We start from the raw sequence: 17,671 nt of genomic DNA on the forward strand, positions 1-17,671 counted from the left end.
TGTAATAACCTGGATCTTTGAATAGGCATTAAATAGGTACAGCTTGTCTCCTTAATGCTCCTTTAATCCTTAACACTTTATGAAAGAGAACTGTAATGATGCTATAATACATTTTAGAGGGATAGGATACAAATGTCATGTTAGGTTTGATACTCAGATGAACTACTATGGGTAAAAATATATTAGCCTACAGACAATATAGGAGATAAAAAGTAGGCTACAAAACTCACCACAGACACACTTTAAGCCACTAGAGGAATATTACAGGGACATTATATTTTTTTCGACAGGTATTATCATTAGGCTACAGTAGCCTATATACCAACGTGTTATAATTGGGCGGCGGGCTGACTAATAATATAAGAATCATACAGCTGACTAACAATACAAGAATCCTGTAGAACTGGAGAGGGAGTGGCGCTAAACGGCTGTCCCGCTCAGCGCCGCACAGCCTATCGAAACGTGTTTTGACAGACAGTGGTGAAGGAGGAAGGAAATATGAAGCTGGAGCCTGCAGCCAGCAGTCACACCCCCCGACTGAAGGCTCCAGCCGACACACACTCGCCATCAGCGGGACACAACACGGCATTGTACACCAGGGAGAAACTCTCTTCAAGTCATTCCTACTATAATTCTCTCACTGTGCGCGTGAATGCAACTCGTCATTACTGAACGTCAACGCCGACAGGTAGGTCGCAATAATTTTTGCTTTTTTTGGAATAATGAATAGCGTATCATTTGCTCGAAAAAGAAAGAATATACTGTATTTCAGAGGGAGTAACACAGTAGGATAAACGAAGCTTGCGGCAGGTCAGTCGAGGGAAGCTGAGCAGCACTAGGGATCCCAGGGGCGTCAGTTCACTAAACCTTAAGATATGGCTGCATCTAATATCATTTGCCACCAAAACTTCAAAACCCGAACTACATTTCTGGGGACGAGTGGAACAACTATTGATGACTGCCAAAATAATAATATTTGGTCCGTTTGATGAATTATTTGACCAAAAGTCGTCACCAAACTGTCTTTCATAGAGACAAACATCTTAAGAGTGAGCAGCTGGTTCTGTTTCCCTGTTGTGATTTTTTTTTTTTTTTGGGGGGGATAATGAGGGACTTTCAGAGGGATACACTGCCTATCCCATCTAGTACTGAACATCTGTTGCGGCAGGTTATGGCTTGGATGTGTGCTTACATCTGGCATGGGGTGCTTCTGACTGATGTCATTTGAACGGGTTTAGTGAAAATATCTGTGAAATAAGAATTGGATTATTTACTGGAAGCTCAGCAATAATGCCATTGATGCATAGCCTATAAATGCCAGTCAAGAGTTACATCTTGAATAGTGTACAACAAGGGTTTCCAAAGTGGCACCACCAAGGATCCTCGAGAATCACCTAATATTGCTGATTTTTGAAGTTAGCCCAGTGAGAGAATGACTGTTGTGATTGTAGTTTTCACTCCGCTATCCCTCCACCTACAGCTATAATCCTGTACCAAGCCATATCTAACAATAAATGGGGGCTTTTAGATGTGGTTTCCTTGGAACACAGTCTTATCAAATGGGGGTTTGTGGTCTAATGTGAGTATATTTTTTGGGTCCTTGAAGTGAAACAGTGTGAGAACATCACCATGCCTCATCCTGTTGGAATCCAGGATCCTGGTTGAGGTCGATCCTCTTTAACAAACACCTGCTGCCCAAAAGTACACACAGCTAATTGATTAGGTGTGGCCACAGTCAAGGGAGTGTGCTGGCACATACTGTAGTGGCATCACAAGACATTCATTTTTCTTTTCTTTTTCTTTTTCTTTTTTTCGTCTATTTTGGTGATCATGAGTCAAAGCGAAGGGGCATGTTGAAGCAACTTGCTATGTGTGTGTCCTTTAGTTGACTTGATCACCACAGTTCCTTTCCTCCAGTTTCCTCTACTGACTCTTTTTGTGCCATTTCTTTTCAGATTATAAAATGATGAAAATGGCAAAGTCCACATAAAAGGTCAATATTGCCATCTCAATCTATCACACTCTCTCCCTCTCTCTCTGAGTGAAATAACTCTTGCTAACGTCAGCTGGTGCCTCCACAGGATTGGTGAAAGCATTCTGGATTTGCTTCATGTCTCTCATAATCAACAAGAGAAATACCAGTTGTGCCCTTGATTTTACGTAGAGAAGTTAAGGCGTGGTGCCAGGAAACACAAACAACCATTGTACACATTGTGGAAAAACAGAACTATAGCTTGCCATTTGCCGGTCTGTTCACATCTGACCAAAATAGAGAGGACCTTTTAGCTGATGAGTTCCCTCTTGATAGCAGCCGAGCCCCACGGACGCAGTGTTGACAGAAAGCTGAGAAGCACGTCAGTCTGAGGATGCTCCAGTGACGCTCTACCGTATGCCATTTTCCAGACAAAAGTAGCCTTGAATACCATGCAGAAACCCTATAGTTTCAAAAAGCGTGGATCCTTCCACAGGCTTGGATCCCAAAGGATTACCCTGCTCAGAATAGAGTGGCACTGTTAGCAAAAAGTTAGTTGCTGCTGGGATCATGTTGTCATTAAGCCTGTAGTCAACCATTCAAGTTTGATGACGACTTGAATGGTTTTCTCATCTGTCATTGTACGTGATTAGCGATGGGTAATGTTGCAGAAAAGCTCTTGGTGAAGTCGGCCAATGTTTTTTTTTTCTTTCTTGCAATTAGTGAAGCTGTAGGATGACAAAGTTCCCTGAAGACAAACAGAAGCCAACTAATAAAATAAACATTCGGACATAACTGTCAGTGAAGCAGGCTGGCTAGAAGCAGCTGTGTTTCATTTAATAACCCAAGGAGGAAGTCATAGAGTTTATCTTATCTTAAACAGCACTCTCAGTGGCTTTGCCATCCATGAACCGCCAGGGTATGTGGAGCGTCTTGAGGGAAAACTGACAGCGATGCCCACATTTCAATAACCAAAGGCCGTGCCAATGACAGTTGCTGTGGCTTTTCCGAGGGGGGGTGTTGTCTCAGGGATACATATAGATGGCAAATGTGATTCCAGCTGCCACTGTGGCATCCCGGTCTTAATGATAGGGCAGTTGATTGAGTGGAGTGTTTCTGCTTATACTCTTTGAGCTATATCGAGTTGCCCGGCCATTGTTGATCACAGCTACTTTTGCCGTTACATGAAATAAACAGGTGATGAGGATTGTACAGCTGTCGCTTTCTGCTCCCAGGGGCCTCTATATTGTGTGTGTGTGTGTGTGTGTGTGTGTGCTCTTGTACTTCTATCCTTGTGAGGACCAGTTTGCATTTTAGATCTGCAGAGTGAGGATATTTTTGTGAAGTGAGTTCATCTTGGCCAGTTCTCATTTCTTCAAGGCGCTAGTGTAGGATTAGGTTAGGCTAAGGGTTTAAATTCAAGTTAGGATTTGGGTTTATGGTTAAGATGAAGATTAAGTTTAGGGTTAAGGTTTGACATGTAGTGGTGAGGGTTAAGGTTCGGGTTAGTATAGTAAGACAAATGTGTCTGTGTTTGTGTGTGTGTGTGAGTAACTGCATTTGTGTGTGCCAATCCAGGAGTGAACGATTAAAGAACAAGCCGCAGCCTTTTTGAGAAACTAAAATGTCAGTGATTAGGCTGCAGACCACACGCTGTGACGCAAACAGCTGCAGCTGGTTATCAATCGAGTTTCAGACTGAGGCTATTGAAACAGATCCCTCCATTCCCCTCTACCAGCACTTATTGGTTATTAGATTTAGGTTACAGGAGGCAGGGAATGTATTGTGCACTGCTTATCCTTTTCAATTTCTCACTAAAATAAACAATTCACACTCTCAGGTAGAGCATTCCTTCGCTAAATAAGACTCTGTGAGTTAATAAAGCAATAAAAAAAATAGTAACACTATCAACCCCAGCTTTGCATAATTGTGTTTTGTATGCAGTTTCTGCTGACAATCTTTCAGGAGTTTCTAAGAAAGTATTTTCAGCCCTATGAAACTGACTGAAACACAGATGTGCTGGTTTTGGTATAGGCATTTTATTACAGCTTTAACAAATTCAGTCATTCATTAGAATTTCTTTTTTTGTTCGAGAATTGCCTACAAGACCACGTCCTTCTGGTGTATAAAGAAAAGCTGAAAAAGTTGTCGTAATGTCAGGGTTTATTTAATTTACTGTTTTGCTACATGCTGGAAATGGGCACATCTGAATGCCATTCTTAAAATGTGCACTGCAAGCAAAATTGTGTGTCTCTTTAGGCAGAGGCCTTCAGGAAATTATACTCTGAAAGCCAAAAACAACACGCTGCCTGGAATGAGGAGAGTGGGAAGTTCATAGAGCACAAGGAGGAGGCGGGGGAAGACAGATCCATTTCAATACTCTCCAAAATAGTAGCAAGGATACACACTGGGACCACCATGTGCTAGCGTGCACTGTTCCTGAAATCCCTGTCATGTATTAGTCGGCAATTTCCTCCTTCCAAAGCCCCTGAAGAAGCCTCTTGAAATGAAGGATCAATTATTTGATCCCTGGCATTTACTGTACTGTGAGGATCGCATGTCACAGAGAATGCCTTGTGGACACCGGAAAGGACTAGATGCTTTATCTGCAGTTAAATTAATATTTAACAAGTGAAGCCCTTGAGCAGTCAACTCTAACATCCTTTGATGAAAAAAAGTGAGTTGTTTGAGATCTGTATCCACTGATCATGCAATCCAGAGACGGATCTTCTTCCTTCTTCGCCACAGTGAATGTTAGTGCAAAAAGCCCAAAGCAGATCATTAACCGTGAGCAAATGTTGTAATGGTGAGGTATCCGTAGAGGAAATTAACTATTTTGTCATTTATCCAGTAGGATAATATTGACTGACTTCTAGCATTTATCTCTGGACTATAGTCAGTTCAAAGCTCATAATCTGGCCTGGAGAAGAGTGAGTATAAGATATATAGAGTTTCCTGTGCATTTAATCATAATGACAAGGCAAATGAAAACCAGCCTATACACTGACAAAAAAAGAAAGAAAGAAAAAGGTTCTTCAGATGGAAAAATAGGGTTTATTTTTTTAACATTCGATGTTTTGGCACTCAAACAATCATCAGTTTTTTCAGCAGATTTTTAAAAGATTAGCAAAATCATTTAATAGTAGCACCGGGTCTTTATTCAGTCTTAAATCTCCATCTCTTGTAACTTTGTTTAATGTGGTTTTCCATCAAGCTGAAGACTGTTTTCAATTTTGCAAACATAAAACATAATCAGCTCTCTCATTACTTCCTCAGTGATATAGCTCTTATCTTCATATCTCTTATCTTTCACTTTCTCTGGTTCTCACATTCATGGAGGTTGTGTGTCAGAATTATAAAATTGCAACTAAATGCAAAATGTGGATAAATAGTGAGACTTCAGGAAACCTTTTCTTCATGTATGCGCCAATCATTCTAAGAAATCAAGTGATGTACCTTTGACTCGTAAATAAGAGAGATAGCATTGAACATCCCGGTCTTTTTTTCCAAGGTGAAAATTCATTACCAGTTTCTTGGATAGCACAATAATCAGTGGCAAGGTTATAGGCTAGTAGTATTTAAGGTGATTGATATATTTTCAAGCAATGGCCTGAATTAAAAAAAACATTAACAAAAAATAGTACACTTACTGGTAAGTGTATTTTTGAATACTACTTTGCATGCTATAGTTGGCTCAAATGTTAGGTCAGATCATGACTGAAGTGAGACTGCCTTCTATGCAAATGATCAGCGACTGAATAAGGATGCAGCTGCAGTATAATGACAGATTGCTCTCGTCCGTTCTGACTGGTGTCCGGTTTCTTTACTACTGAAGTGCCTCTTGAAGGCTTCATCTCAATCGGATGTTTTGATTTCATGGATTTTTGACTCTCAGGTCTCCTTATCTTAAATTTCTTCTTCCTCTGCACTGATGGTAAATATTCAATCGGACGCCTTCTCTTCTTGCTCTGTAAAGGTGATCGACTAGCCATTTACTGTTCATGTGTACTGTTTCTTGCGTACTGTTCCCAGTGAACTGTTCCTCGAAATACTCAGTCTACAACCCTAACCCTGACGTGCAACTCTTTGTCTGACAGTTTGAGGTGGGCTGGCTGCAGTGATGTCCAAATCCACAAGATCAGCCTCCAAGTCTCGGTCCCGGTCAAGGTCCCGGTCAAGATCCCGCTCCACCTCTCGCTCCAGAAGTCGCTCCAGATCCCGGTCCAGGAAGCATCGCTACAGGTAGATTCCATTTTCTGAACTAGTCATGTGTCTTGAGTCTACGGGTGTTTTATAGTCTTAATTTAGTTTAAAAAAGTTTCCTTTTGTAGTTATGCCCTAAAGTATATGTTAATGGAAAGTCACCAAGCCTAATATGATTGTGAAACAAACAGTATTTCCCTTGATTAGTGGCAGTTTCCCCTATTCAAGCATTGATATTTTTGTCCTGAGCCCTTGTGTATGGAAAGCACGAATTGGTGAATTGCGTTGCCATGCCTGCCAAACTGAAACAAGGTCAGGATTGCTAAGTGAGTCTTAACAGGTGTTATACATCTAGATGAAGAATGGCTTTGACCCACCTGAAGCTTAAAGTGTAAATGCCTTTGACCCAGCAAAGCTTGTTACCATGAAGAAAAGGGAAACTAGCAGGAGGTGCTGCGGGCATAGAAGTTCTCCTTTGTTATTTCATCCATACGCCTTGCTCCACTCAGTTTCTGTCTAGTAAATCTGAAGTTGTGTAATGGGAGGGTTAACTGTTAATCTATGTTGTCTTCCTTATGTTTTATGTTATCTTAGTTTGTTGTGTAAAAAATGGAGCTTACTTGTAACACTCTGGAAATGTGTCAACAATCAGTTCAATTTTCAGTTTGGACTTTGATTGTATAACATGGGCTTAAGGATAAGGGGGTTATTGTGAGCCACAAATCTGTTGATTTCCTACTCCAGAGCCGTGTCTTTCCTGCGCTTTATGAGTTTGGTTCTCATATCAACTGACAGGGCTGGTGCAGCATGCTAATGGATTTGGGCCTAACCCAAACTCTGGAGCACTTTATCCAGAGGAAATTGATGTTTGAGAGAGAAAGTTCAGCAGGTGTTAGTGCATTTGCTTCACTTAAGATTGAATGCTCGCTATTGGCTACTGCAAGCTTTATGCGACTGTGAGGTCCTCTAATAGTTTGTATCGCATTGGAAAAACACAAATTCTTTACATCATGAACATGCTGTATTAGCATACCTCAGCGACATATGGAAATATTCTCTCAAGCCACTGCATTTGTTGTTTGTTGTGTTGCCCAAATGGAAATTCCTCGGCTGTAAGGTCATCCGCTGGCTATGATGTTGTGCATTTGGAAGGCAAAGTGTGGTTTCAGTGTGATGCCACTGCTGTTGCTGGCAGAAAGACTGGCACGGCAGTAAAGTGGCATGGCAACTCATTTCCTGGCAGTGGCACGGCACGTATTTAAGACCAGCATGAAGAAGAGACTTGGATGGAACCTAGGTTATGCTTCTTGAACTCGCCTTGTACATGTGCGCATGTGCGTGTGGTCACACTGTCACACACATGCAAGCATGAATGCACACAGATACGCATAAACACTGCATGCACATATACACACAGAGACACACAGACACAGAAACACACACACAAAATCATTTCTTTGTTTCTATCTCCTGGGCAGAGCATCCCAGACACTGATCAAACACCTCTCACCGCAACATTTTGATAGGTCTGATAGTGGAAAACAGAGAAAAACAGGGGAGCTCAGAAGTGGAGATATTTCTTGACTTCCTGTGTTGCTCTTACCACTCTCACCTCACACAGGACTTTAATAAGCCATGGGAGTAGAACTGTGTCTGGATCAGTGATTTTCAAAACATTCAGCTTACTTCCTCTCTCAACATCACAATGACTTGGGCAATAAGAGATACACTTTAGCGGGTCTTGCTGAAAGCTGAAAACACATTAAGATGCCAGTTCAGCGAAATATTGTGGGATAATTAATTTGGCAGCGCTCTTTACTGAAACTGCTTGTGTGTTTGAGGAGGACATAACAGGATTTTTTTTTTAGAGGAACCACTCAATATGAATTTAGCAGTAGTCTGTAGAGGCAGTCGTAGTAATTCAGTGTGTCTTGCCCTTTTTTAGCCAAGGTTTCTAAACTGGCTGGCCTGCCTGTGTAATTGGCAAGCGTAGAGTCAAAGGATTCGAGTAGAAAATTTTTTCCCATATGGGCCATGTGACTCGGCTCTCCACCGGGGCTGGCCATAAGAGATGCAGAGTCTGAAGCTTGCACAGTGAGTGTGCAGTGCTGCTCGATGCGCTGCCTTCTTTAAACACTCTGTATTCCAATGAAAAAACGCACTAGGTGAGTCGTGTGTGTTTTTTTCAGCATGTTTTTAAGGTTTTAGAATGCCTTTGCTTGCAGTGTGTCACTGGTTTGCTCTGTCAAATGGTGTGTTATGTAGCTGTAATATAGACTTTGTATACTTCTGTAAGTAGTGCAATTTCATCAGATTTTCTTAAAGTCCTTTTCCGATTTTTCGGTAATATTGGTCTTTATATGCATCGATTTTTTTTTAATGGGTAACCAACTGAGCAGTTCTTACTTACTGACTGTTTTAGAGACTGGAAAAATAAGTCATACAACCTAACTAGTTTGATGTCTGGCCTAGATTTGTCACATTCATAATTCCAAAGATACATGTGGCTAGTTTGTTGTGAGTTTTGTCATGAAATATGGTGACACTATTGTCAAAGGGAGCATGTGCGTTGATTAAAACAGAATATATCACGTTTAGACTCTGGAGACTCGTTCAAGGTTCAGGCTTGAGTACATGGAGTTTTATCAGAGGAGCACTAGAGCCACCGTGTGGACTGGATTGACCTCACAGCCTTGTTCAGAGCTGACTCCTGTTGTGAAATGTCTGTTTTTCACCAGTGCTCCTTTGTGGGCTCCTCTTAACATGGAAGTTAAACATGAACATGTGTTTTACTAATTCCACCTGATATACAGTATTTGTTGTATGCAACTGCATTTCTGTGTTTTACGGTATTGTGGTATTTCCTTACCAGCTGTTAGGCCACAGCTTCGCTTGAGTTGGTTGTGACTTGTTGAAAGAAAACAAATAGATTGGTTTAAAGTGGTAATCCGCAGAATCTGTGTTTTTGATTTTGGCAGCATCTTTGGTGTTAAGCGCTCACTGCTGTGGTGTTTCTGCACTGCACTTCCCATAGAGCACCTGTCAATCAAACAGTGTGTCCAGCGCCTTTTTCCTTGGATTTTCTGTTGATGAAGTTTGAGTTTCTGTAGGTGGCGCTCTTTTCTTTGTCTGTTCAGCCATGGTGGCTATCGCTGCTCATGCTAACTACCCAGCTCTGCTTCTATTTATTCCAAACAAACTCCTGTTGCTGCTGCTGGAAACATGAAATGCATCATTCCTTTGCACCAGAGGATTTTTCCTGGAACAGACCTGCCTGTGTTTAGAACAGCAAATGTAAAAGATTTCATGATATGGGTATAGGATGAATCAGAACTGTGTTAAAAACTAAGGGGCACTGCCAGTTCATCCTGTGCTTTCTCTCTCCCCTTACTTTCTTTAACAGCTCTAGGTCTCGGTCACGGTCAAGATCTCATTCTCCGTCTCATAACCGGGAGAAGAAATATCCGAGGGGATACCAGAACAACCGTGAGTTCCGGGGCTACCACCGCGGCTTCCGGAGGCCCTACTACTTCAGGGGCCGTGGGCGGGGCTACTTCCCACGTGGACGCTACCAGCGTGGTGGAGGTGGTGGCTACAACAACAACTTCCGTCCCAACTGGAAGAACTACAGACAGCACCCTCAACAACAGCAACAACATCATTATCATCATCAGCAGCAGCAGCAGCAGCAGCAGCAGCAGCAGCAGCAGCAGCAGCAAAACCATTCACGAGGACGCTCACACAGCCCCAAGAAACGCTCTGGGAGCCCTCGCCCTCACAGTCACTCTCACCATTCTGACCGGTCCTCTTCACCCATATCCAGACACTCTCAGCAGTCTTCCTCGTCCTCGCACTCCTCCTCTCCAAAATGCAGGTCAGCCTTGGGGCTTGCTAAACAGAACTCCAAGGATGTGAAAGAGGAGCACTCGGCCTCCAAGGATGTCCAGAGGGGAGGAGGAGGAGGAGGAGATGGGGAGCCGGAGGAGCTTGCCGGTGTGTCGGCAGGAGGCGTCAAAGAAGGATCAGCTGGTGGAAAGACTGGAGGGAACTGGCAGGGTCTAACAGACTACAGCAGCAGTCCCAAGAGGGACGGCACTCAGGCATGCTCAGCTGTTATTGATGGTCAGATCACCCAAACTACTAACCAGTCTAGTCCCTCCCGTAAAAGCACCAATGACACCAGCAATGGTGCCCCCTCGTGGCAGATGGTGGGTAGCTCATCTTCTACCAAAAGCCCCTTGCAGGAAAGCCCCACAACTATGTTTTCCAGTTTTGACTTCTTCTCCAAAGATGACAACCTGGATGGAGATAAAGCAGCAATCTCCATTGCCTTCAAAAAGTAAGCCTGATTTTGCTCTTCTTTCTTAGTCTAAATTCCAACACTTTTAGCAAACGGAAGGGTTTATAAGTGTAGATTTCACATTATGAAATAAAACTTTATTTAGCTCTTAATTGCTTTCACATGCATTGGTCTGGGGGACTTTTATTTGCTTTCAGAAGTCAGTGTTCCCTCGTTCCTCTGATTTTTTTTTATACACCACACAATAATTTGCCCCTGGTATTTTTCCTTGGCTCTACACCCTTTGGGGAAATGACGGTAGTCATAACAAACTAAAATAAGATTTAGTGAGATGAAAAGTCATATTTGCTTTGCCAATCAGCACTGCTTTTCTTTGCCATCCCTTATGTCATTATGTCTTTATTTTTGCAGATCAAAGATTTTCCTGACATATTTCATTGCTATTTTCCAAAATGTCTTATTTGTAGAGGCCCCATTGAGACATCTTGTAATATAATGAATTCACTCTAAGTTTGATTCATGAAGTTGTTTCTTAAGTAGCATGCTCAGTTAGATACAGCTCTTTTTGTCTTTGCTATTGTTCAGGTTTTTGGAGGAGCACAATAATAAGAAAGCAAAATCTGCTTGGGAAAAAAGCAACAACATGGAAGCAAATGATGTGGATATGGAGAAAGGGAAAGCGAATGGCAAGACATCTGCGGGTATCTGTGACTCAGTGTCAAGAAAATACAAAGAGGACTTTGATGGCGATGTGTCTTTGAGCAGCTTTTTGAAAGCTTCTCCTTTTCTGTCTGGTGATGGGGAGGAAGAGGAGGAGATGATAATCAAGCCCCAGTCAAAGTCACTTCGCAAAGACTGGCACAATGGGGACGAGTCTTCCAAGCCAAAGAGCAAGGTTACTTGTTCAGCCCGTGAGCTATTTGAAGAGCGCTTTGGCAAGTGGGAGAACTTGGCCTACCCACAGGTAGCTAAAAACAATGACCTTGATGCCATGGCGGAAGAGATATACCTCAGCCGAAAGCAGGACAAAGCGGCTGCCATTGCTGCTGCCCTTGCCAAGAGGGAGATAGCAGGAATGCTTGAGGATCTCTCCCCAGAGAGAGGCTGCAAAGCCAGGAGGGTGAAATCTGCCTCTAGCCCATCTCCTACACCACCGCCAAGGAGAAACTCTGACAGGGAGATGTTTATGGTCAGGGGAGAGGACTCGCCTCTCAAGGCCGCAAGGAAAAGAGAAGCAAAATTTAATGTCAGAATGGATTTCCTTGGAGATAGCCTGATAAGGTGAGCATCATACACATGGCTTCTGATCCTCTGTTCGCTATGGGTTTCCCTCAGTGAGGAAAACCCAGAAGTCATAAATCACCAGTCATAAAGTATCTAGCTGTAGCTTAGGTCATTTTTTTGTGTAGTTGTACTTGATTTCTATATGAATGAACAAAGAACAATAACACAAAAGTTGAGACGTAGTTGGATAAAAAACACTTTCTAATTTGAATGTTTTATCTTATTAGGAAACAACGTGCTCTTTGTTCTTGGCCTAATTTTGTTCAAAAAAGAAAGAAGGGCAAGAGACAAAAGCCAAAAGAATTGTCATTTTCATTTGTTTTTTTCTCATTTTCAGCCCCTCTGATGTTTTGGCTGAAGAGCGACAATTATCTCAGGATCTTGTGCAATCCTCAAAAAAGGATCAGGAGTTTCGCTCCATCTTTCAGCATGTTCAGGCTACTCAGTTACAGAGGAGTCCCTCTGAGCTCTTTGCTCAACACATTGTCGCCATCGTCCACCACATTAAAGGTGAGCCCTCTCTCTTTCCTGCTCTCTTCAGACATGGTTTTTTTTACACAGCTCAATTGAACTAATACAATAACATGCGTTTTTCAGGAATGAAGAAAAGAATGCTTATTCTCTCACCGACACATTTTTGGAATTACACTATATTTGGTTTTTAAACATTCTCAATGGCCCAAGTGTCTTGCAAGACCATGTAAATTCTCAAATCAGTGCAAAAACCAAACACAACAATTGCAGCTGCATGTTTTTTCCACAACAGCAGCGATATGCTTTTTTGAGGGGGATGTAAAGCAAAGCAGCAAAGGCTTTCAATATGAATCGATGCAAGCATGATAATATTGGTAACCATCTAGGCCTTCATCGGAAATAAATCAAATCATTTTCAGTATTGCAAATATTCTCATTTTCAGTACTGCAAATATTCAGTATCTGATAAGCTACTAACCAGCAGCACTGTTGGATGGAGAGGTGACTGAGTTATCAGTTTAATTGAAAGCCTTATTCTTGCTGTTTACCTGTATAGCTCAGCACTTTCCACCTTCTGCAATGACTCTAAACGAGCGATTCGCCATGTACCAAAGACAAGCTGCAGAGAAGGAAATGATGAAGCCAAGAAAAAGTCCAGAGATACACAGGTAGAGTCGCCTATTGAGTGACCCTCTCACCCTCAGTGTGCTGTGGCTTCACCTCTTCTTTTAACAGCTTTCAGGTATTTCTATTGCCTCTCCTACCTGAAAATCAACAGACTATCTTGGCTTATTTGTGTTCATGCTCAATGGAGGTCAGGTTTTTTTTTTGCTGTGCCTTTTGTCTTTTTTTCTATTTTGTTTTTGCAATTCAATTTTGTTCACATCTTCCTTTGTTTTGTTTTGGCACCTGTGCTATGACACCTCTGTATGTGCATTAAATTACCTTGTCTTGAATGTGTTTCTTTCTTGTAGGAGAATTGATGTTTCACCAAGTGCTTTTAAGAAACACTCTCAACTTTTTGAGGCGATGAAAAGCTCTGAGGATGGCAGTTACAAGGTGACTGAACATTTTGCAGTATGAAGTATATTGGAAAACGACAGCAAACGAGTGAGCCAGATGCCTTTAGACTGCATTCTCTTTAAGCCCGTGGCTTTCCTCGAAGGGAGATGCATAAAGTCTAAGAAAAGCAAATGCAAAATGAGGCACATTCAGTTTGTTGTGTGTTATATATCGCCTCCACGTATGGTGAATTGGTTATACTGTGGGTACAAGCCTGCCCAAGGCTATTGAATCAAATAATGTGAGGGGTCAGAAATGGAAGCTCCTGTGCCCAAGCTGTTCAAAGGACTCTAAGCAAATATCATAGTAAGTATTCTTTGAAAAATAAGGAACGGAAATAACCAACAGCAAGCACTACATGCACTTGTGCTTATATTTACATGCTTAAGTTTTGAATTAAATCTCATAATATTTCAGTTATTGATGCGCATGGAAACAGACACTCAAGCGTTTCTGAATGAAAAAGGCAACTATTACTAAAAAAACAGCGTGAAAATGAGTAAACTCAAATTAGCATGAATGGTCCTAGCTTGTTGTAGTTCAATATGTTTAGTGCACTGGAAAACTCATTCCAGAATGGCTTGTTTTTAGTCATGCCAGCCAAACTCCCACCATGTCCATTAAACTGGCTGTTACCAGGGTTTTCCCTTCTCCCTTGGCCCCTCTTATTTAGTTTACAGGCCAGCTTGGCTGAGAGCGGACTGAGAGCATCCCCTTGCTAACCCAAAGTCTGTCCACGACGCTGTGTTTTGTTTTGATTTGCTCAGGACGTTGGGGAAAAAATGAAGGGTGACTCAATGGACCTGCGTTTGGATATTGAACGCCGCAAAAAATACTCTGCCCATGAAAGAGATTATAATCAGGACGGGGGGAAAGATATAGGAGGTTCCCCAGATTCTAGTAGAGAGAGATCTGTGGAAAAGTCCTCCAAACGCCACAAGAAGTCAAAGTATGTGCACCTGTCCTGCATTTTTTATTCTTTCAAACTATCCACAGTTACTTTGCATACTGCTGCTCATCTACCCTACACTATAAACTTACCTGTTGGGTGTTTGGGGGGGTATTGTGTGTATCATTTCTCCTTTTAGGAAAAGTAAAAAGAAGCGCTCTCGTTCCAGTTCGTCTTCTTCTTCCTCATCCTGTAAATCCCACAGGGAAGAAGATTTCCCCCACGACAAGTCAGACCCCAAAGAGGAAGGCTTTAACAGGGCCCGATTGGGTCCAAGGAACTCTAGTGGACCTGTTGAAAGAGGGAGGCCTCGTGGAGGATTTGTAAGTCCAACTCCTGGTTTTTCTCATGGAGTTCACCCTCCTCTGTGGAGGAACATAGTTTGGAGCAATGTGATCTCATAAAAAGTTGTGAAATGAGCACATGAGAACAGATTTACATGCTGTGCACACAAATTATGTGAAAATGGCATTCCTCCACCACAAACTGGATTCTGTGACAACACAAATTGGACACGGCATTTTCAGCTAAAGGTTAGCTAATGGTTATGTTTAGAAGTAAAACAACTTTGGTTAAGGTTTGGGTTAAGGTGATGGTTAGGCAAGTAAACCAACTTGGCTAAGGTTAGGAAAAGGCTTTGCTTGTGGCTAAAGAAGAAAAACTTTAGCTAACTAGAAGGGCACTCGGAGAGCACAGACCTCCGCCAAGGTTCGTGCTATTATTGCTTGTTCGTGAGTCGGATCCGGATCCGCTCCAAAATTTAATGGGTTCTTCTTTGGCCCATGCTACACCCTTCCACGAAGTTTCATGAAAATCGGGCCAGTAGTTTTTCCGTAATCCTGCTAACAGACAAACAAACAAACAGCACCGAAAACATAACCTCCTTGGCGGAGGTAAAAATGAAAATTTCACTCACAGTAGGAATTCCCTTCATACAAACTGGGAGTTGAACCCCAGTCGCTAGCATTGAAGGCATTTTGTGTTAACAAGTCGTGTTCATTTCACATATTTTTGTGACATCAGGTTGGTTTGGAGTGCTACCTTCAACATTTATGATTCACAATGAATGTAATCTTTAGTCCACTCCATCTCAAGGGTCTTTTTCAATTCCTTGTCCTTTCCTCAAATTACAGCAATTCAGAATTCGAGGAAGGTGCTGGAACAGAGGGAATTATCAGGGAAACGGCTCACATAATAGCTCTGTGACCATGCCACCAAAGAATGAAGACTGGGACCCAGAGTACACTCCCAAGAGCAAAAAGTACTACTTGGTAGGGTTGATGCCATTCTTCATTTATTGCCACACATCTCACATGCTGCTCATATTCCGTACAATCTAGCACAAGGTAATCCTTCCAAGTATAACCCAAACTAATTTTCTGCATCCTTTCTCCGCCTTTCTCCCAGCATGACGACAGAGACGGGGAGGGAGAGAACAAGTGGCTGGACAACCGGGGGCGCGGACGGGGAAGCTTCACGCGCGGCAGGGCGCGGTTCATCATCCGCAAAGCCAACGTCGGCCCCAACAGGGCCCGCGAGAGGTTCCAGGTCAACGGGGAGCAAGGTGACGCACAGGATGAGGAAACAGAGCAGGACCATAACGAGGGAGAAACCGACGGAGGCCCAGAGAATACTTGAGCAGTGAGAGTGGGAATCCTGATCGTCTTCTGTGTCGTTATGGGATCTGGCCCAGTGATTTTATCCCTCCGCAGTGGACGGATAAATGGGAAATAGAAAGTTTTACGTTTTCTGACATTGTTATGAAAACGGAAAACTCCATGCTTTCATTTCAGTGTACTCACTTTGACTTGATACAACCATTACCCACGTCAGGGTACAACTTATATCTAGTAGAAGCACTGTCTAACGGTGAATTGCTGTTTTTCAAAGAATTTTTTCATAACCCATCTCTTTGCTTTGTATGGTAAATTCAATCCTCTCTACATTTGGGTAACATTTACACTTTCCTTATAAGGATGATAAAAAAAGTGTTTATTTTGAAGTACCAAGGAGAAATCACACATGCAGTAGATCATGTCAATTTGTGCCTTAGACCTGTGCTCATTATGAATAGGCTACCTGATAAACTACTGTAGTAATATAATATATACTGCATTAAAAAAACACCATTAGATTGACAGAAGGCATGTTGTTTTGTGTCATGTTTTGTCTGGATTATCATGACAGTAGTTCATGTTACAATAAATAACATTATTTCACTGACGGGAGTTTAGCCAAGTCAGCACCCTACAAATGACCCCGATCTAACAATGGGACCAAACTGTAAAGGGTCAAAGGTCATGCTCTGCAGTCTTGCATTGTGCAACACCCAACAGATCAACTAGCTGACAGCATAGACTGTAAGTTTAAATAAAGTAAATGTGCTTTCTTTTCACTATTAACTACCTGAACATTTATTATATTGTTCACGAAACGGTTTGCTGTCACAGATTTCTATACGTTACAGTAGCTTTCTGCTTGATCTTGGATATTACTTATCAGTGTATAATATTAATAGTAATTGTAAGTATGCAAATTGGAAGGTTTTTTTTTTTCTTCAGACATTTATTGTACTTTTTGTACTTGGCCAGATGATTAGCAAACAGCATACAACACATTCAGGATTTTGACTTTGTAAGGGGAATCTGATCTTGTTGCGAAAGATTTTGATGTGATGTTTTATTTGTTGTTTGCAAACTTCTTTCCTGTCACAACTAAGAATGATTTCATGAATTATGTACTTTGTGTGCAACTGTGTCAACATTACGGTATAAGAGGGTCAAAATTAGCGGTTGTTTAGTTTGTAGTTTGTAAAAATAGAAACATATAACGTTGCACTATACGATTTTTGTGCCTTGCTGTGGGTGCACTGTTGTTAATTGTACAGTATAGGCCTACAGATTGTGATTCCCATTTAATTGTTGAAAATGTACCTGCTAGGGGAAAATTGCTTTTTTTAAATAGGTCTTGTTACTGAATTTTTCTTAGAGATTGTAAATTAAAGAGACAATGATTTACTTTGATGTTTGCTGAATGTGTTTTATTCTAATTTCTCTTGAATATTAAAGAATTTGGGGTTGACTATTAGAGGAGCAAGCTTGCAACCAGTCTGTTTCAAATCCCTGAAGTGGAAAATCTAAGTGGAAGCTGAACATACAGTTGAACTGCCTTTGGGCAAGATAGTTAATCTCCTGTGGGGTTGCTTAGTGGCCAACAGTGTGGTTGTTCTGAGCAATTCCAAGTTTTCACTGCCTTGCAACTTTTAACTGCAACAGTCAGATTGTTGCTCTAAATAAAAATGTCTTCTTAATCAACTTGTCTGGTCAATAAGGGATAAAATGTTTGTAATCATCTAAATGCAGCATCCCAAATGAGTTATCAAATCGTCCTAGGCTGGCTATATTAAGCACATCATGCAGACACACCT

At 41.8% G+C, this 17,671-nt stretch overlaps 1 protein-coding gene across 3 annotated transcripts; it reads left to right on the forward strand.

Annotated features, from left to right (window-relative positions):
• Window positions 1-567: 567 nt before the first annotated feature.
• On the forward strand, window positions 568-17,267 carry LOC139915837 (thyroid hormone receptor-associated protein 3). Of its 3 annotated transcripts, none has more exons than XM_071904558.2 (11): window positions 568-688; window positions 6,070-6,214; window positions 9,579-10,514; window positions 11,061-11,756; window positions 12,097-12,269; window positions 12,790-12,901; window positions 13,208-13,292; window positions 14,063-14,244; window positions 14,384-14,567; window positions 15,378-15,515; window positions 15,652-17,267. In XM_071904558.2, exons 2-11 carry the CDS (start codon window positions 6,093-6,095, stop codon window positions 15,880-15,882), a joined length of 2,859 nt encoding a protein of 952 aa, XP_071760659.2. In that variant the 5' UTR covers window positions 568-688; window positions 6,070-6,092; the 3' UTR covers window positions 15,883-17,267. The 3 variants fall into 3 exon arrangements, with proteins under 3 accessions (XP_071760659.2, XP_071760660.2, XP_071760661.2); XM_071904559.2 differs by having other exon boundaries at window positions 15,378-15,505; XM_071904560.2 differs by lacking the exons at window positions 568-688; window positions 6,070-6,214 and adding an exon at window positions 8,268-8,340.
• Window positions 17,268-17,671: the final 404 nt, after the last annotated feature.

The sequence above is a fragment of the Centroberyx gerrardi genome, unplaced genomic scaffold (genome assembly GCF_048128805.1).
Source record: "Centroberyx gerrardi isolate f3 unplaced genomic scaffold, fCenGer3.hap1.cur.20231027 Scaffold_138, whole genome shotgun sequence".
NCBI classification, from domain to species: Eukaryota; Metazoa; Chordata; class Actinopteri; order Beryciformes; family Berycidae; genus Centroberyx; species Centroberyx gerrardi.